This window comes from Benincasa hispida, chromosome 5, assembly GCF_027475165.1.
Source record: "Benincasa hispida cultivar pf3 chromosome 5, pf3_genome.v1.1, whole genome shotgun sequence".
In the NCBI taxonomy this organism is placed as follows: domain Eukaryota; kingdom Viridiplantae; phylum Streptophyta; class Magnoliopsida; order Cucurbitales; family Cucurbitaceae; genus Benincasa; species Benincasa hispida.
Window position 1 is genome coordinate 24188122 of NC_143482.1, and position 19335 is coordinate 24207456.

General features: G+C 31.7%; 1 protein-coding gene across 1 annotated transcript; it reads left to right on the plus strand.

Moving 5' to 3' along the window:
* Nucleotides 1–4242: 4242 nt before the first annotated feature.
* Nucleotides 4243–5191, plus strand: LOC120077074 (uncharacterized). Its single transcript, XM_039030926.2, has 2 exons — nucleotides 4243–4614; nucleotides 4815–5191. The coding sequence occupies exons 1-2, from the start codon at nucleotides 4393–4395 to the stop codon at nucleotides 4971–4973; spliced, it is 381 nt and encodes a 126-aa protein (XP_038886854.2). The 5' UTR covers nucleotides 4243–4392; the 3' UTR covers nucleotides 4974–5191.
* Nucleotides 5192–19335: the final 14144 nt, after the last annotated feature.

The window sequence follows — 19335 nt, forward strand, 5'->3', positions numbered from 1 at the left end:
CAACTCTTGAGAATGATGTGGAGTCTTAGTTTCATCAACAACTCTTGTTGACGGGCCTGTTCTATCAACAACTCTTGTTGAAGGACATGTTCTATCAACAACTCTTGTTGATACGTTTGTTGTTTCTCTGGATATTTTTTCTATTATTAGCTTACTGTGAAGTTGATAATTCTTTACATAGTCTTCCTCCAGGAAAATAGCATTTTTCGACACAAATACCTTATCTTCCTAAGGATCATAAGAGAAACCACATTTTGTTTCTTTTGGGTAGCCTACAAATAGGCATACTTTTGAGCGGTGTTCCAACTTTTTAGGATTTTACACCAACATATGTGCTGGACGATCCCAAATCTTGAAATGATGTAAATTTTCTTTATGTCCCATCTAGAGCTCGTAAGACGTTTCAAAAACGTTTTTCGAGGGAATTATGTTCAAAATATACGCTGTAGTCTCAACTGCATGTCCCAAAAAGAATTTGGTAACTGAGCGTAACTCATCATGGAATGCTCATGCTTAGTATTCATTGACCATGTATCCTGCCCTTATTTCCCAAAGTATTGTCTGTCTCAACAAAACATTATTAGTGTCCATGTAATTCACCTCTTACTTGCCAAATTGCCTATAAATAGTGGCATTTAATGGATTTTGGAAGACACACATTGGACAAATTCCATAGAGAAAGTTGAGAAATTTCTTGTTTTATATTTTGCTAATTTATTTTATTTTGTTTTATTTATATATTATGTTTAATTTATTTTATTATTATACTATATTATATTGATTTTATATTTTATTGATATCTGTATTTCTGTTGTGCTGCTCAAGTTTACAATAATTTTATTAATTAGTATTTTCTTTTTTATTCCTATTTACTTATTTATTATTATTATTATTTTAAAAAAACTTGTGGTTAGTTGTGATAGTGCGCTTAATTGTGGTCAGTTATTTTATTAGTATTGTGGGCAAAACGAAGCTCAGCACGTTAAGGCTGCAAGGCCAGTCCAAGACGAGCCATCCAAGGTAGGCCTAGGTGACCACCCCCATTGTGGCTTGTTTTGGGCCTAGTCTTAGCGAGTCGAACTTGACCAAAACATAAGAGAATGGTATTGTAGAGCAACGTGTAAGGTTTGTTTGAAAGAATAATAATTCAAAAAAAAAGAAAAAAAAAAGAAAAGGTGATAGTTTTCTCAAATTTACTATAAATACACTCTCATTAATTTGCAACACTTCGATATTTACAAATGCTAAGCATGCTTGCTAAAACAAATCCAAAAGAAATATGCATGTTCAAAGACATGTTAGAGTAGGCTATTCTTAAAGATAAACAAAATAGTCTTTTATCCAATCCTAAATAAAATAAGGTATTTATATGAAAAATATCATCCTTATAAGGAATGTCAAATAAAAGATTACAATCCTTTGATAAGATTAAATAGGGTTGATGAGTTAGTTCCAAGTAAAAACACTAGATAGTTCACAAATGTTATTAATTATTTATATACTTTTGACCATTAAATGAATGCTAATCAAACGAGATAAGCCTACATCATAATGGGAGAGTTATGAGATGACTCAACATTTATTTAATTAAAGTCAAAATTGTCATATTAGATAACAAATGAAAGTTGAAGACTTATTATCCTCAAAGTATGAATAAGGGTGTTGACAATGATTAATAGGTCAAAGTCATGAAACTCGAGATAAAATCTATGTACTTTATCTTAGTCTGAATTTTTAGATTTTCTTAATGGGGGTAAAATCCATATGATATGAATAGATCTACAAAAGAGCCATGCATGTGTAGATAAGAAGATACATCTTCAAAGTAACATTCATGGTAAATGGTGAAACTCGAGAGAAATTAAATTTGTGCATCAATCTTCTCACTTGTTGTCATAATAGTATTTAGGCAACAAAATTTAATTCAATCTTGCACATAAGATATGTAAAAATAAATGTTTTCTTTTATAAAAAGAATCTTAAAATGCATCTATAAAAATAAATCAAAAGAGTTTATTTTCAAAGATCAAATGCAGAAGGTTGCAAAATTGCATATATACTTCATTTGAGAAATAAATTAGACAATTAGAATATTTGAATATAAGGTTTGATAAAAGTATCATAACCTGTGACTTAACAAAAAAAAAAAAAAGAAAAATAATTCATTGCTAAGTGAATATTTCTCATACTTAATGTTGGTGGCATATTACTCATCGTGAATAATGTAAAATTTCAATCTACTATCTAGCATAAAAGACGTTTAACTATCTTATCAATTTCAAATGAGTGATTTGGAATGACTTGGTATATTTTTAATTAAAATTGAGATTTTAAAGATAATGTTAAGTTTGATTCAAACATCTTACATTTACAAAATTATTGTCAAATATTATATGTGCATCTTTACTAAGAATGATAATGTATCATTCGGAATTAATTAAGTCTAAAGAAAATTATCCTAAGACGTCTCAAATGTTGAGGGTGTATGATTAATTATCTTTATCTGACTATAAATGAGACTTAATTTAAATTAAGTATACAATTGATTAATCATATCGATTAAACTAATGATATGATCATTGAATATAAAATTAATAATTTTTTCAAAGTATCTATGTCTTTTATTTTAGAAAACCTACCCAAAGTGTTTTGTTTACATTAGTCTTTTTTTTTTTTTTTTTTTTAACATATTTAAGTTGCTAAATTTAAAATAACAAAAATATGTAGAAATTAAAATATGTATTTCATTTTTCACAGTCATTTTTAGAAAAGATACCAAAATACTCTGTTTACGTTAGGGTTTTTTTATTTTTTTATTTTTTTTATTTTTACATATAAGTTAGCCAATTTAAAATAACAAAAAGATGTACAAATTAAATATATATATTTCATTTTTCACAGTCATTTTGTAAAAGAATACCCAAAATAAGTATTTTTTTTTTCATATTTAAGTTAGCCAATCTAAATTAACAAAAATATGAGAAACACAATTGTAAATTTGAATTTAGCTAAAATTGAAAAATATGAAAATTAATTTATTTTAAACTTAGTTATATTAAAACAATCAAGATGATAAATTTAAAATAATAAAATCTAACTATTGATTAAATACAAAAAGTATTTCCTAAATTTAAGATTTATAAATTTACATTTCATTTTCAGACTCCCTAAGCATTAGGAATATTCAAATGATTTGAAAACTCGAACAACTCAGACTACCAACCCAAATTTTAAAGGTTGAGTTGGTTTGAATTTTTTATACTTTTTGGATTGGGATAGATCTGAATTACATTTTTAAAAATTCGGGTTGACCCAACCCAACCTGAATTTTTAATACTATATATATATATTCAATGAAGTTTGTAATAAATATTTTGTATTTGATATATATTTGAGTTTTATGAAATTTTAATTATTAATATGTATTGTACATAAATTTAAATATTTTAAATTAATAAAAAAAGAAAAAAAAAATAATAATCCGACAACTCAATCAAATCCAACCAACCCGAAATTTAAGGATTGGATTGGGTTAGGTTAGATTGGAGATCCTATTTGGATCATTCGGGTAGCCAACTTGAACAACTCAAATTTTTGGGTTGGTCCAAAAAATCCCCTAAATCCATGTCAAGCTATGTAAAAGCCTACTAAGCGTGCACCCCAAATACAAGGTTCTAAAACCGATACTTCCCAAATTTATCCTCCAAATACAATTTTCTTAAAACTAGGCTAAACCCCTAGACTTAGCTTTTTCAAGTTTAAAATTTCAAATTTGCACGTGAAATGTGTCCTTAATAGTTTTAAGTAAAACTAATGATAAAAATATTTTAGAATTTTTTTTTGAAAGTTTTAAGAATATGTTCCAAAGTTTTGGAAAGTTTAAGAATATTTTGTTTACACAAAATACAAAGATTAAGGATTTTTTTTTTTTTAATGTAACCGATTTTTTTAATCTTAAATTTAGCTATTTATCTAATCAATTCCAGAAATTAAAGAATAGGTCCGCGATGGAATTCCAATAGGCCACACTATATTGTACGACATCGTTTCAATTAACCGCAGTGATTTGAAAATAGCCAGCTAAGGCCACCCAATATAGTAAAGAAAAACAATAGAAAGTGAAATTAATGAATATTTACCAATTCAACGGCTCCCATCTCCTAAATATATTATTCTCAACCATTTTCCAAAACGAGAAGCAATGTCATAAGTATAAAAAGGCTTTGTATGGCTTCTAGACATTTGCCCAACCACACCAATTACAATCCCAAAATCTCTCATTTGTCTTCTTTCTCTTCTTTCTTCTGCTCTTCCATTCTTTCTCTCCTTAACAAGAGGGAAAGAACTTCATTTCACTTTCTTTTTCTTCCTCGGTTGTTTTTCATATATATCATGGGTGCCTGCGCTACCAAGCCTAAGGTCAAAGCCGATGACATGCTTGTCATCCCCGCACCCGAACCTGTTGATCATGACATGGTGAAGAACACCGAGGAAGTTCAGGTCGTGGAAGAGGAAAAGAAGATCGATCAAAACGATGAAAAGAAGAAGGAAGACAATGAGAAAGTTGTCGTCCAGGAGGAGAAGCCCCCGTCTCTCGCCTCCTTGCTCGTTGAGGTTTACTCTTAATCTCTTTAATAGCTTGAAAATTTCATGATGTAATTTTAATAGCAGGAGATCTTGTGTTTGAAATTTTATGATGTAATTTCCTTTTTGAGTTATATTAACTAATTGGGTCTGAGCCCGAGTAATAAAAATGATAGAATAGCTGGGATGTCATATCGAAATAACTCTAAATATTATGCCTCATTTTACAGAATGAAGCTGCTCCGGTGGTGGAAGTTTCGAGTGAGACGACGGCCGAGGAGAAGCCGAAAGCAGAGCCACCGAAGGAAGCGGTGGCGCCAACAACTGCAGCAGCAGAAGAGAAGAAAAGCGAAGAGAAACCAAAAGAAAAGGAGGAGAAAAGCGTATGATTTGAAGAAGAAAGAAATGACGAAACGCTCTTTCACTTAGAAATCTAATTTTCGCTTCTGAAAAGCTATTCATTATTCAATATGCTGCGTAAAGATTGGTAATCTTTTCTAAGGTGTGGGGGGGTCTGTGTTTCCTTTATCGATATTCAATGATTTATTTTTTTATTTTTTACTTTGCTCTTAACTAATGAAATATTTAAGCTTCGTTTAGTGTTTCATTCATGGGTTTGCATTTTGGAAACTCCTTTTCATCACTCTCGTCCAAGTTAAATTAATGCTAAATTATAGAAAATATTCATGAACTCTAGCGAAAGGAATGAATGAACTGATAAGGTGAAGTGCACGATCGAAACATTATATATATACATTTAAGTAAGATAGGGTTCCTAGTACGATTGTTAGCTCCAAACATGTTGGAGTTTGACTTAGCTGGTCACTCAGGGGGTGTTGGTTCAGTATTTTTTAAGAAAATATTTATCAACTAATTTCAAACTTTAAATAATCATCTTAAATTAAAAAAAATTAAAAACACTATTGATAAACTTCAAAAGTTTGAATAATAACTCTGGATAACTTTAAAAAAATGTTGCATTATTATCCTTAATTTAATCTCTAAAAAAGGTTAAAAAAAATTCATTTACCTAGTATATAGATGAAAATGGTTATCTATACCTTCATCATCTCCCTCTTCCATTTCTTCTTTCTCATATGCTTCAATCTATTATTTAACACATTCCATTCCTCATTTTCTTAAACTATTCCCTCCAATTAAGGTATAATAGCCTAGCAAGAAGAAAAGGGATAATGGATCAATCACCAAAGGACTTTAGGGCTTTCTTCTAAGGAAAAAAAAAAAGGTGAGTATGTGCTTATATGTCATAAAAAGAGACCAAATGAAATTTTGGGTCATAATTATTTCCGGGACAACTAATAGTTATTAGTAAATGTATTATCAAATTTGTTCCAATCACTTCGTCAACCAAGGTTCATTGAGATAGGAGATGATATTCTTTCATTTTGTATTTGACTATCCATCATTTTGTTAATTTTTGAGAGAACATTTTGATTCTAGAACTTTGTGAGATTTGTAGGATTTTTGTTAGGGTTTTGGATTTTGTTTAGTTGTTAAGAAAAGTTTGTAAGAAAAAAATAAATGGATATATGAAAACAAATGGCTATATTAACAATAACTAATTAATGAGAACTTGAACGATCAAGTCCTGTGTCATTTCTTAGATTGATGACAAAATTACTAATGATCAAATTTGAGGCATAACTTAGGCTAATTACAAGTGACATGCCCCAAATTAAAATTGAAGATAAGAAATTGGTAGATCCCAATGATGTCACGTGTCTTCATTATGATCATTGAAAATACTACAAAAAGTTATCCCAATGGCATTTTGACCATTGGCATGATCGTCGGGAATGGACTGTCAGCATAAGCTTGCTTATGCCAACACCAAAAAATGCAATCTTCGGGGTAAAAAGTAATGGTCACAATAGAGTTTTCAAGCCCTATCTTGATGCCACCCATTTCGGCGTTGACATAGATGACGTATCCTAACTCTCCGTTCTACTGTATTTGAGTGTCGACATATGTGTCCTACTATATTTGAGAATCGACATATTGTTGGATTTTATGTCCTAAGACTCGTGGTTTGTAAACATTAAACTTATTCTGAAAAATTCAATAAATTGTTATTAAATATATGAATTGCTTATTTGGTTTTAGAAATAAATCCAATAAACTAAAGATCTATGACTATTATATGAGTACTTGAACTTTGTGTAGAGACATAAAAGTGGATCATGTTCAAGTAGATAGCAAAATGATCTATAGTATATGAATAAGGTTAGGTACTTTATTTTGGTAACACTATCGGAAGCGGCCCACTCTGTAGTTGTTACAAGGAGTTGTAAAGTACTACAGACGAAGTGATCTTGATTCGTACATGTCATGACATGAGGAGTGGGGGCGTCCTGTGTAATGAGTTTGCACAAGATTGGATAAAAAAATTAGTCATACTTTATAATGTTGTTTACTATTTAAGACTGACTATTTCACAACGATGACCTAGATAACTTAACCTGAATCTTGAGCTAAATTATGAACTCCTGTTTATTTGGGATTATCCTTAGATTTGCATGAGTGAGGGTTGGCTCAACAGCATCGACTCAATAAGTCTCCCATTTCAGGGGTAAGATCAGGTAGATAGCTGGGGACATAGAGTACAAGATGAAATTCACTCCTACCCGTTTTCAGAGATAGTAGAGAGGTTGTTCCCTTAAGTACTGACTCTGGGTCTTGAACAAGGGGCCCCACCCTCTCATTGGCTTGAGAGGGACTCAGTTTGATGATCAGATCATAAATCAATTGTTCATTAAGGATCGATGGGATTTAAAAAATAAGAGGTAATCTCGAGGGTAAAACAACCTTTTGACCCATCTGTTATCACGAACAACTTGTGAATGGTTAACTTACTAATTATGGTTATATTGAGTGGACACAATATATCTACAGTGAGGGAAGTGAAACTACGGGCTTTAATGGAGTGACTCAGTGGTTGACAAATGTGGGTTAATTCGACGTAAAGAGTTTAACCAATTAATCTCAGATCGTTGGAGCCCATGATCTGTAAGTTCTACTAGCTCGTAAATAGATTAGTCTTAGAGTAGCGTGATAAGTTGATTTGAAATGTTCAAATAAGAATTAATGTTCAAATAATTCAAGCATGAGTTGTGATTCATGCAAAGTTGTTAATTGCATGAAAGTCATACAATATAAGGCTGGAATTTTGAGTGGAAAAGAGAGAGTGCAATCGTTGCTGAAGCTGAGAATTTGTGCTGAAGAAGTGTTTTTCACACTGTGATAAACTAGTCATCTCCTCCTTATTCCCTTAATCCAAGCTTATTTTGAGTCCAACTCAATTCAAGGTACCAAGAGGATATTAGGGAAGTCCTTGTGGTGGTTCACAAGCAGAAAGAGGTTGCAACTGAAGATCATGAATCAAAGGTATTTCAAAGGTTAGTGTTGAAACTTTGTTTCTAGTTTATGAACATGCTTAGTTTGAAGCCAAAATTAATGAATTAAAATGCTTAATGATTCTGATTTTACTTCCGCTGTCTACTTCCTAAATCCAATACATATGTGTCCTACCCTTATGCTAAACCGATGTTGTCGGGATAAGGCTCATTGGCCGACGCTATATACCGTAGAAATGTGTCGGCAAATGTATCCCATCCCAACACCACCCGTTCGGGCATCAAGATAAGGCCTGAAAAATTCAACACTTTTATTCCGACGATTTTTAGCTTAAACCCTCAAGAGAAGGACTCTTGTAACACAAAATTAGTTTGGGTTAGGAGATTTGTGCAAACTTTTTTAAATAGCCTACTTTTCCCGATTGCATTCAATTTAGATAGTTTTTTTTTTTTTTTTTACTTTTTACTTTTTTGAATCCAAAATCCAAAATCCAAAATCCAAAATCGAATCTATTTTTTACTTTTTTGACGCAATAGTTGAAATTGTTTTAAACTTGTGAATTTAGTCACATAAACTACAATCGACAACTACTATATCAATCTGCACTACATCTAAATAATTTCCTATATAATTATATTAATGTCAAACAAAATACAATCAATAACTTAAAAAGTTAAATTAAAATTACTTAATATCTACACATAACAGAACAATATACATCAACAACTTAAACATCTAGATTCATCTATAATCTTTATTCGACCATCTAGATTCATATCTACTACTTCTTTACTTGAAGCTAAATTTTGGAATACCTAAAAAAAAAAAAAAAATTTTCAATACTATTAAATAATTAACATGAATACTTCAAACTTAACATCAAAACTTAAAGCTTAACTTAATATAAAATTAAACATCACTATGCGTTTACCCATATACCAAAATCAAACTCAATATAAAACTTAAACTTAAAATTAGAAATATTAATAACTTTACATTAACTTTAGGCACTCGACCTCGTACCCCCACTATGCACACACTTTATTCTTAAATTTAAATTTAGAAACTATAATCTAGGAATAAACTCAAACATACACATGCATTTAAATTCAACCTATGAAAGTAAACACACATTTTTCCATATCTCCCCTCTCCCGAAAAAAAGATTAGGGAAGAGAATAATCATGAATATATAAGTAAAGACAATTATAATCTTTGGTATGAGACTTTTTGGGGTAACACCAAAAGTAAAACTGTGAGTGTATTGTAGAAATATGTGGAGGTCCTTTGTCCTTGTCAACTATTTTTTCACTCACCTTAATTAACTATTCCACATTTACTCCTCACCCCAACACACTTTACCATATCCCACCCAACCACCCACGTCCTTATCAACTATTTCTTCACTCACCTTAATTAACTATTCCGCACTTACTCCCCATCCCAACACACAATTCACCATATCCCACCCAACCACCCCACCCCACACATCAACTTGAAGCTCAAACTTAAATTTAGAAAATATACTCTACCACATATGTCAAAACTCGAAATTTAACTTAAAAGACAAAAGTAACCTTCAATTTGTAAAAATTTTAAATCACTACTATAACTCCAGGATAACAATATATAATATTTTATGAAAACATATAAATACATTTATGTTATCATAATTGCAAGATAACATCATACATAGTCTCCTAATTAGTTTACCATCAAAGTTGAAAAACTTCCGGATAACAATATATTTATAAAAACATATAAATACATTTATGTTGTTACATAACTGCATGATAACATCATACATAGTCTCCTAATTAGTTTACCATCAAAGTTGAAGAGTTTATACCTATTTCAAATCATCTTCATGTGATTTCATGAGTTATAAGACCATGACTTTCAAGTCATCCAACTCAGCTTTCGTTTCCTCTCTTACAACTTTCCTTTCTCTGTCTGATTTTTCTAATTTTTCCTTCAAGGATTGTATCTCAATTGCTTGCTCCTCTATGATTCGTGAGGATGAAGTCAATGATATGTTCTCTCTTCTTGATTTATTAGGCTTCAGCCCCAACTAAGACCTTAAATCTGGCCCACTCATGTGTCCAACACTTACTCACATATTATTCTGCAGATATTGGTTCAAACCCTTCCTGGATGGAGGCCTAACTTAGCTCTACTATTCGACCCTGCAATAATAGTTAAAACAAATAATTGTATAATAACTTTTATATATAAAGTTACGTTAAAGGAATAAAAACTTACGTATGCATCATTAGTGGCCCGATTAACCCAAGAGTCGTCTTTATAATGCATATGCTTAAACAAGTCTATTAGTTTGATTACTTGATTTTCAGGTCCTTCGAATAACAAAATCACCAAGAAGGTATTAGTAATATTTTTTACAAATCAAAACATTAGAAGATAAATATTTACCATAGATTCTTGTATATGTATGAACGTCTTAGGTCCAACTGTATGACTAAGCTTTAGAGTCGACCTATTCTTTTGATTAGTTTCTGCCACTTTCTGATAAAATGAAAAGTTAATATATATTTTGTAGTAAACTAAAAGAAAACTAAAGTAAACACACAACTCTTATTTTTCATTCCAGGATTCAAATTTAGTGCATAAGAAGTGTCAATCTTCAATGACATTTGTAAGTCGAGCATGTGGGTATATTCGTGCCTCTTCAAACTAGATATTGTTTATAGTATTTGTACAACTCCGACCTATACTCTTTAAACGGATTTTTCATTTGTTGATTAATGAAATCAATGACAACTCGCCGGAGGGTCAACACAAAGGTAGAATATCAATACATTATCAATACGGAACGTATGTGAATAATAAATAAAAGGGTAAGACCATGATCTTACTTTAACAAAATTTGTTCTATAGGTAGTATAACTATATCCTTGAGTTCTAAATAATAATAGAGTAAGACACAACCTTCCCACCTTACAAAATCATGTTGGACTTGTAGTTCTCTCTATAGAAATAACAATGGAAAAAAGCTATACGATTTTTTCAAGTAAAAACTACATTAATAACACCAATCACTGTAAATCAGGCTCAAATAAAATGAGCACCTCCAATCTACAATGGCAGAAACGTCTCGCTCAGGGTTAATCTTATAGACTTCAACTGTAGTTCACTTTTCATAACAAATCTACCACATCAATAGCACAAAAAAAATTCAGCACATGTTAAAGGAACAATAGTCAAGTCTGAAAGGAATTTGGAGCCCCATTACCTATCAATTCTTACCAAAAGGTAATCTCGTGTATCAATGCTTACTTTCTGCATTTTAATTTCCTGCCATTTAGTTTTTCTATCAAAAACTCAAAACCCCTAGTTTTTATTGTTGTCCAATGATCAATTTAGTTTAGAGAGATTTTATCTTAAGCTCCTTATGATTCGACCCGGTCTTGCTACTGATACTACTTGTTAGTTGGAGTTTGGGATCGAGAATATAAATTTTATTTGATCGATAGAAGGCCTCGACAACCTTCCATCCATCAAGTGATTTGCTTCCGTTTTCCATTTAATATGATTAAACCAAAATATTGCAGCATTCATTATGATTTGAGGAATGCAAAAGCAAACATAACCTTGCAATAAACTTGATCTTAAATCACCAATTGACCCAAAAGTTTAAGCTAATGGATGAAGGTAAATTTAATTATATAATCTAATACCATCCTCAGTTGTGGGTTTGAAATATGAAGAAGAGTCAAACAAGTGAAAATTGTTGTAAGCGTTGATGAGCCCACTTAATTATTGTTCTCTTGAAATTCAATTTTCTTCTATTGATTTGATTTCTTTCCTTCACTTAATTACAAATGATGGAAATGAACCCTTTATATAGTACTCAAGAGATGTTTCTTAAATGACACAAAATAAATGAAGTACAAGTATATATACCATTCATGTACTTGAACAATTATATGTACCAAGAAATTAGAAATTCAAGTATTTGAAAATGTATCTAGAAATATATTATTCATTATATATCTAGCTTAATTTCTAATATCCTCCCTTAAGCTAGACTTCATGACTCTAAGCTTCTCTTTCATTTTCTAGAACAAGTCTTTCTTTAATGCTTTGGTGAATATGTCTGCAACTTGATCTTGTGTCTTGCAATACTTGATGCACACTTCTCCATCTTTGATCAATTCTCTGATGAAATAATACTTGATCTTTATACGTTTACTTATTCCATGATAGACGATATTTTTTGAAAGTGAAATAGATAATTTATTGTCATACAACATGACGGTCTCTTTCTCTTGGGGACTCTTTAATTCATGTAGTACCTTATTTAGACAAAGTGCTTGACAACTGGCTATAGACAAAGAAATGTATTCAGCTTTTGTTGTTGATAATGCTACAACATCCTGCTTCTTTGATGCCTATGAATCTGCTCCAGAAAAATTATTAAATACATACCCATAAGTACTATTGTAATCATCAATATTTCCTCCCTAGTCACTATCAATGTAGCCAAGAAGCACATTATCCATATTCTTCTTATAGTGGATTCCATGATCAATAGTTCCAATAATATTTCTAAGAACTCTCCCAATTTTTCAATGACTTCTCTTTGGTGATGCCATAAATCTACTTAATAAACTGACTCATAATATAAGATCATGTCTAGTTGTAGTTAAATACATTAAACTCCCAACGACACTTCTATAGATGGTGTCATCAAAAGCTTTGCTATCATCAATGTTTTCTTAGTTTTAAGCCTAGTTCCATAGGAGTATTGGCAGGATGAGCTTTCTCTATTTTAAACTTTACCAACAAATCTCTTGCATACTTCTTTTGGGAAATTGCAATCCCATCATCACCCTGCTTAATATCTTTTTCTTCTTTCATGTAGAAAGCATGTTCGTACGGACAACTTTTTTTTTTATCTGAGCTATACTAACTAACTTTTTAACTCAGTGATGTAGCAGCAAAAGTACTTGAATGAAAATAAAAGAAGAAGAAAAGAAAGAACAAACAACACAAAAATTACAGTGTTTCAATCTCAAGGTGAGATTTACATCCACTGTGAAAGGTCTCTCAATCTTCTTTACTAATATTGATAATAGGAATATAGAGGAATTTCTTTTGAAGAGGAAATACAAAGCTCGTTAACACAGCAACAAGAAGAAAAACTTAAATAGCCAGTGCTTCAGAGTTTGCATACTCATACTCGATCCTCGATAGTATCTTACTCGATGCTCGATTGCTCGCTTACTCGATTACTCGTTGCTCACTGTTTACCTGAAAGCTTCACGCTTACAAGTAGGGTTGGCAAAATTCCCCGTGGGGCCCTTCCCGATCGGGGAATCCCCGGTTTGACCAGGATGGGGTCAAATCGGGGAATTTTTTCGGGACCCCATCTGGGGACGGAGCGGGGACGGAGATGGTATCCCCGACCCCGACTCCGACCCCAATTTTATATAGTTATATTTTTAATATTTTATAAATATATATTTATAGTATATAAAATAACTTATTTATATGTTTGTTTATAATGTATACTATAGACTTATAATGTTGTGAGCCCAATATTGAATATATAATTCTAAATTTAAGCCCAAAAGTAAAGTCCAAACTTAAAATATTAAAAGAAAAAAAATGGGAAATCCCAGCAGGGATCTAATAGGGGATTCCCCGAGGGAATTAATAGAGGAATCCCCACGGGGAAACGGGAAATGGGGCCCTACGGGGACCCGTTTCCTCGATGGGGAATCCCCGCTCCCTTCCCACGGGGCGGGGGATGGAAGACCCTCCCTCGCCCCGCCTTGGCCCCGTTGCCAACCCTACTTACCCCGTTGCCAACCCTACTTACAAGCTTACTCGATTACTCGATGCACATTTACTTGCTTCCTCGATGCATGTTTACATGCTTCCTCGATGCTCCCCTGAATACTCGCTCAACTGGCCATTTAATTACATCAGAGGAAGCACTTCATCTGGGACCACTTTATGCACGATAAAATCACTGGAAGGAGAAACGAATTCAGGTGACATACCTTAACCAATTAACCAATCCCGTGTTGCCTTCTGTAACAGATTTAGTGGAGGAATATTATTCTTTCAGCTCATTCACAAACAGCTTGAAGATGGGCCTAAAAAACAACAATAACAATACAGTTTCCTTGCAGACTACAAGAGTATACCAAGTCCAATAAGAAGCCAAATTAATGTGCTGGAATAAGACAAGTCCACTAAATATAATAAAGGGCCAAAATGTATTAGGCTAGCAAAAACCACAACTTTTGAAGCTATCCTTCAAGAAAAAATTGTTGATACAACTGTATCAGGCTTTTGGTGCATGTTTTAGTCCATATAATACTTTCTTCAATCAACACACCTTATTTTCTTATTGAATCTTGACATAACCAGGGGATTGCTCAACATATATTTCGTCCTTTAAATACCCATCTAGAAAAGATGACTTGACATCCATTTGATGTAATTTCCAATCATTTTGTGTTGCAAGAAGCAATCAAACAATCTCTAAGAGAGTCACAGATGCAAAAACTTCTGTTCTACACCATAATTTTGTTTGTACCCTTTCATGATGAGCCCTGCCTTGTATTTCTCGACATCTCCATTTTGCTTCAGCTTTGTAAATACATCCATTCGACTCCAAAATCTTTTCTATTTTCTGGTAGTTTGATTAACTCACGTCTCATTTCTTTTGATTGCATCAATCTCTTGATCCATTACATCTTTTCATTTTTCATCTTGAATTGCTTCCTCAAAGTCTATAGGATCAACATCTGTAAATAAAACAAAATCGTCATGTTCATTGTCCAACATTCTTCTTGAAGTATTATATATATCATGAATACTTCTTGTCTTCCTTAGAGTAGTTTCTTCATCACTTGTGGAGTGTGAAGATGAAGATGAAGCCACTGGCTGAGTCTCTTCAAGCTTCAAGTCTCGAGCATCTTCTTTGTCACCCATGTCAACTAGTAATGGATCGTGGTCTTCATTTATTACATCCCATTTCCAAAATTCTACTTCATTAAACATGACATCTCGACTAATAATAACTTTCTTACTCACAAGGTTGTATAATATGTAAGCCTTGGAATTCTCACTATACCCAACAAAAATGCACTTTTCTGATTTATCAATTAGCTTACCTCTTTTCTCATCTGAAATATGAGATTAAGCAATGCACCCAAATACTCTTAGGTGACTAACACTTGGCTTTAGTTCACTCTATGCTTCTTGAGGAGTAATATCTTGCACACTTTTAGTTGAAGCTCGATCTAAAAGATAAACTGTACAAGATCTTGCATCTCCCCAAAATTGATCTGGAAGTTTCTTGGCCTTCAACATACTTCTTGGAAGCTCTATTATTATTCTATTTTTTCTCTATGCAACTCTATTTTGTTGAGGAGTTCTTCGAACCATCTTCTAATGCTTGATTTCATTTCCCTTCAAGAAATCTGCAAAAACAATATATTCTCGTCCACGATCCGAACACGATGTTTTCAGTCTCAAGTTACTTTCACAACCATTGCTTTGAATGTCTTGAAACATTTGAAACTAGAGCCCTTTTCTTTTAGAAGATAAATCCATGTTTTCCAAGTATAATCATCGATTAATGTGAGAAAATAACTATTACCTCCATGTGTAGTAATTCTCATGGGTCCACATAAGTCTATATGGATGAGCTCTTAAGGCTTTGATGCTCTCTATGAATCTCTTGTCAGAAATGAATTTCGATGATGCTTTTCGAAAATACATACTTCACAAAGTTGATTTTCTTTTTAATATTTGGCATTCCTCTCACCATATGTTGTTGACACTATTGGAGTTAAAGTCCTAAATCGAGTGTATCTTGTAGTTTGTAAAGACAAATTATATATCTAATAAAATAGGAGGTATTTTATTAATGTTAGACTGTATTAAATCAATCCAATAAACTGAGATCCAAGATTATTTTATGAAACTTAAACAAGTATATGTAGACATACATGTAGATCACGTTTAAGTGATAACCTAAACGGTTTGTAGTAGATGGTTAAGGCTAGGTACCTTATCCTAGTGACACTACAAATATGGCCTGCTTTGTAGATGTTAATTATTGTAAAGTACTACAAATGATCTAATCCTGATCGTTCATGTGGAGACATGCGAGCGGGGGTATTCTATACAAAGAGTTTGTATAAGACCGGACCACGAAATGAATAATCTCTCTATATAACATTGTTGCTAGAAGAGACTTACATTTCACTTAGATAACCATAAGTGACTTGACCTTAATCTTGAGTGACTTGTGAACTTCTGTCTATGAAGGTAATCCTTTATGAGTGAGAGTGGTTTTGTTAGCTGACTCAACAAGCCTACCATTTTAGGGACTTATCCGAATAGGGAGCTGGGAACATAACTACACAAGATGGAATTCACTCGTTTTCCCAGCCTTAGGGAAAGTAGATAAATTGCTCCGTTAATAACTGATTTTGGGTCTTGAACATTGAGGCCTCAACCTCTCACTGGCTCGAGAGGTGTTAGTTTATAATTTGACTATAATTTGTTTGTTTATTAGAGGGATTAGTGGTATTTAAGGAGTTAGATGTAACTACAGCGGTAAAACAATATTTTGACCCAACTATAATTATGAGCAATTTGTAAAGGGTCGACTCACTGTTGATTTGTTATATCCGTGGACACAAAAATAAATCTACAGTGCGAAGAGTGCAACTATCGGTCTTTAGTGGAGTAACCGATAGTTAATGAAAATTGATTAATTTAATTAAAGTGTTTAATTAACTTATTTTATATTATTGGAGCTTCTAATCTGTCGGTTCATATGACCCCCTCGTTAGCTCACTAAAGGATATATAAGAGGAATGATTTCAATTGTTCAAATCAATTGCATATTAATGAAATTAATATAATATGGTTAATTATAGATGTGATCTATAATTAAGAGAAAATATTTGAATAAGATTTAAATATTAAAGACATGTATATATTGAAATATGTGATAATTATATGTTTATTAATTCTATATTAAATACGATTTAACATAGTCGTTTAATTGAATTGATGGTTAATTAATTAATTAATTTTTAAGAAGTAAAGATAAATAAACATGTGATGTTTATTTATTTATTAATTAATTATATAAATTAAATTAGATTTAATATATGGTTATTTAATTATTGGACTAATTAATTAAACAAAAATTATTTAATTAAATTAGAACTAGAGTAGGAATAGGAAAGACTACGAGAAGGGGGTCACCCCTCCTCTCTATATAAATAGGTTTTCATGGCCCATGTTTGTGATACAGTTAAATTGGGAATTCTGAATCCTACTTCTCTCAAAATCTCTCTTCTTTTCTCTACTACTTCTTCTTCCTCTTCCAAGTTTTGGAGACCACACATCCAATTCTTGGGATCCTAGAGAATAACAAGGTTTCACTTACAGTGGTGTTCTTTGATCATTGAAGAGACGTTCTGGAGAAGACGCGAAGGGAATCGTGAAGAATTTGGGAATCTACAAAGGTAACTTTTAGCTCTTCCCTCTTTTCTTCTCTTAAATACATGCTAATCTTGATTGTTTATCCATCATGTTATTATTTTTATTCCGTATTTTGTTTATATAAAATCGAAAACAAAATTTCAAAACAATCACACGCTTCTGATTGGGATTTGATCATTTCAATTGATATCATAGCCCAATTTGTGCAATTTTGATTTTCAGTTTTTTAGAAACAAAATCAGAATAGAATGGTGAGTTGCTTTTAAAATATATGCATGAGATGTATGTGATTTTAATTGTGGTTTGCGGGTTGACTGTTTAGACTTTTGGCATTTAGATTTACAGTTTTACTTGATGGGATCAATGTAAAAGCCAGTGTTTATGAGTTTTTTTAGTTTGTTTTTTTTTTTTTTTTTTACTGTGAATCGAGTTTGTAAGTCCATGTCTTTTGTAGTAAAAATTTACTGTGAAAAGAACCCAGACAAAACAAGAAAAAACGAAGAGAAACAATGCAGTGCAATTCAGTTTTTCAAAGACAACTTTTACAAATTTTTCAATAATTGGAGTTCTAACCGTTGGATCGTGTTGAAATTTGATCAGTATGTTCAAGACAACTAAGGTCTCCTTTTGAACGGTTGGATTGCCATTTTGAGACTTGGTTTATCCGCCATCGCTGCTGAACAGAAGCAATTTTGTTTTTTTTGTCTTTTTCTGTTTTCTTTTAGGATTTTCTAAAATCTAGGATTTTAGATTTTATTGTATTTTCTAGGAATGCAGTAGCTAACTTTTCTATTTTGTTGATTTAATTATGAATGAGATGTATAATTTAAATTGTTTTTGAGTGGTGCATAAATTATGTCATTTTGATTCAAAATCTCACCTTAGGATAAACATGTTGATGCATCATGTCAAAATGCAAGTGTTGTATTTTTTGGATGCATGATTAAATTAGCATGCTCATGCATCTTAATATAAGTGTAATATTATTTTAGATGTATGGTACATTAAGCATGTCCATGTATCATACTAGGTTATAATTGTTATAATGTATGATGACATGATGGATATGTGTGCTTAATAATTGTTAGATATAAGTGTTATATTTTCTAATTAAAATAAATTTTGCATTGATCATGATATTACTTAGATAAATATAAATGTTATATTTAATCAATATTTTTAAATGCAATTATAGATTTTATTTTTCATTATTTTATAATTGTTATAAGTATAATGAAATTAGAACTAAATCTATAATAAAGACTGCATACAAACATAGGCCAGATTTAAATTTTAAATGGTTTAAAATTAATTCATCTAAACTTATGTTAAATACGCTTCTAATGAGACTAGAAATAGGTTAATCTTTTAATTCGTTTTAATAGGATTAAAATGAATTTCAATAAAAGATTAAATTTATAAAATAATTATTCATAAGGAACCTTTGTCTAAGGAAAGTTTTGTCTAGGTTGAGGTATTTAAGCCAACAGAAATGGAATACCTCTACCTGGGAACCGACCTGGAAGGTGAATTGGAAAAATATTTTATAAGCATATAATAAGTGATTGACTTCATTAAAAAGTTTAACAAACGAAGTCATATATTACCAAAATATTCAATACAAGCATTATATTGAGAAAATTAACAAAGACTTAGCTGAAATTGATTAGCCTGTTTTTACTAAGTTAATAAATCCATTTTTGTAAAATAGTCAGTGGGAGGAAAAAGATATATACACAATTTTTTTCCACTCACGTTCTCCTTAAAAGTTCACCTAGTGAGATTCATGCTTGGTTTCGAGGTGCTCTGGAAGCGTCCCCCTTCGGATGGTATTTGCATGGTCAATATCAAGGTGAATTGAGATAGTGTGTA

Coding starts and splice junctions, on each gene's coding strand:
- LOC120077074 (XM_039030926.2), top strand. CDS start 4,393: ATGGGTGCCTGCGCTACCAAGCCTAAGGTCAAAGCCGATGACATGCTT. Junction 4,615..4,814: donor TCGCCTCCTTGCTCGTTGAG/GTTTACTCTTAA, acceptor CTCATTTTACAG/AATGAAGCTGCTCCGGTGGT.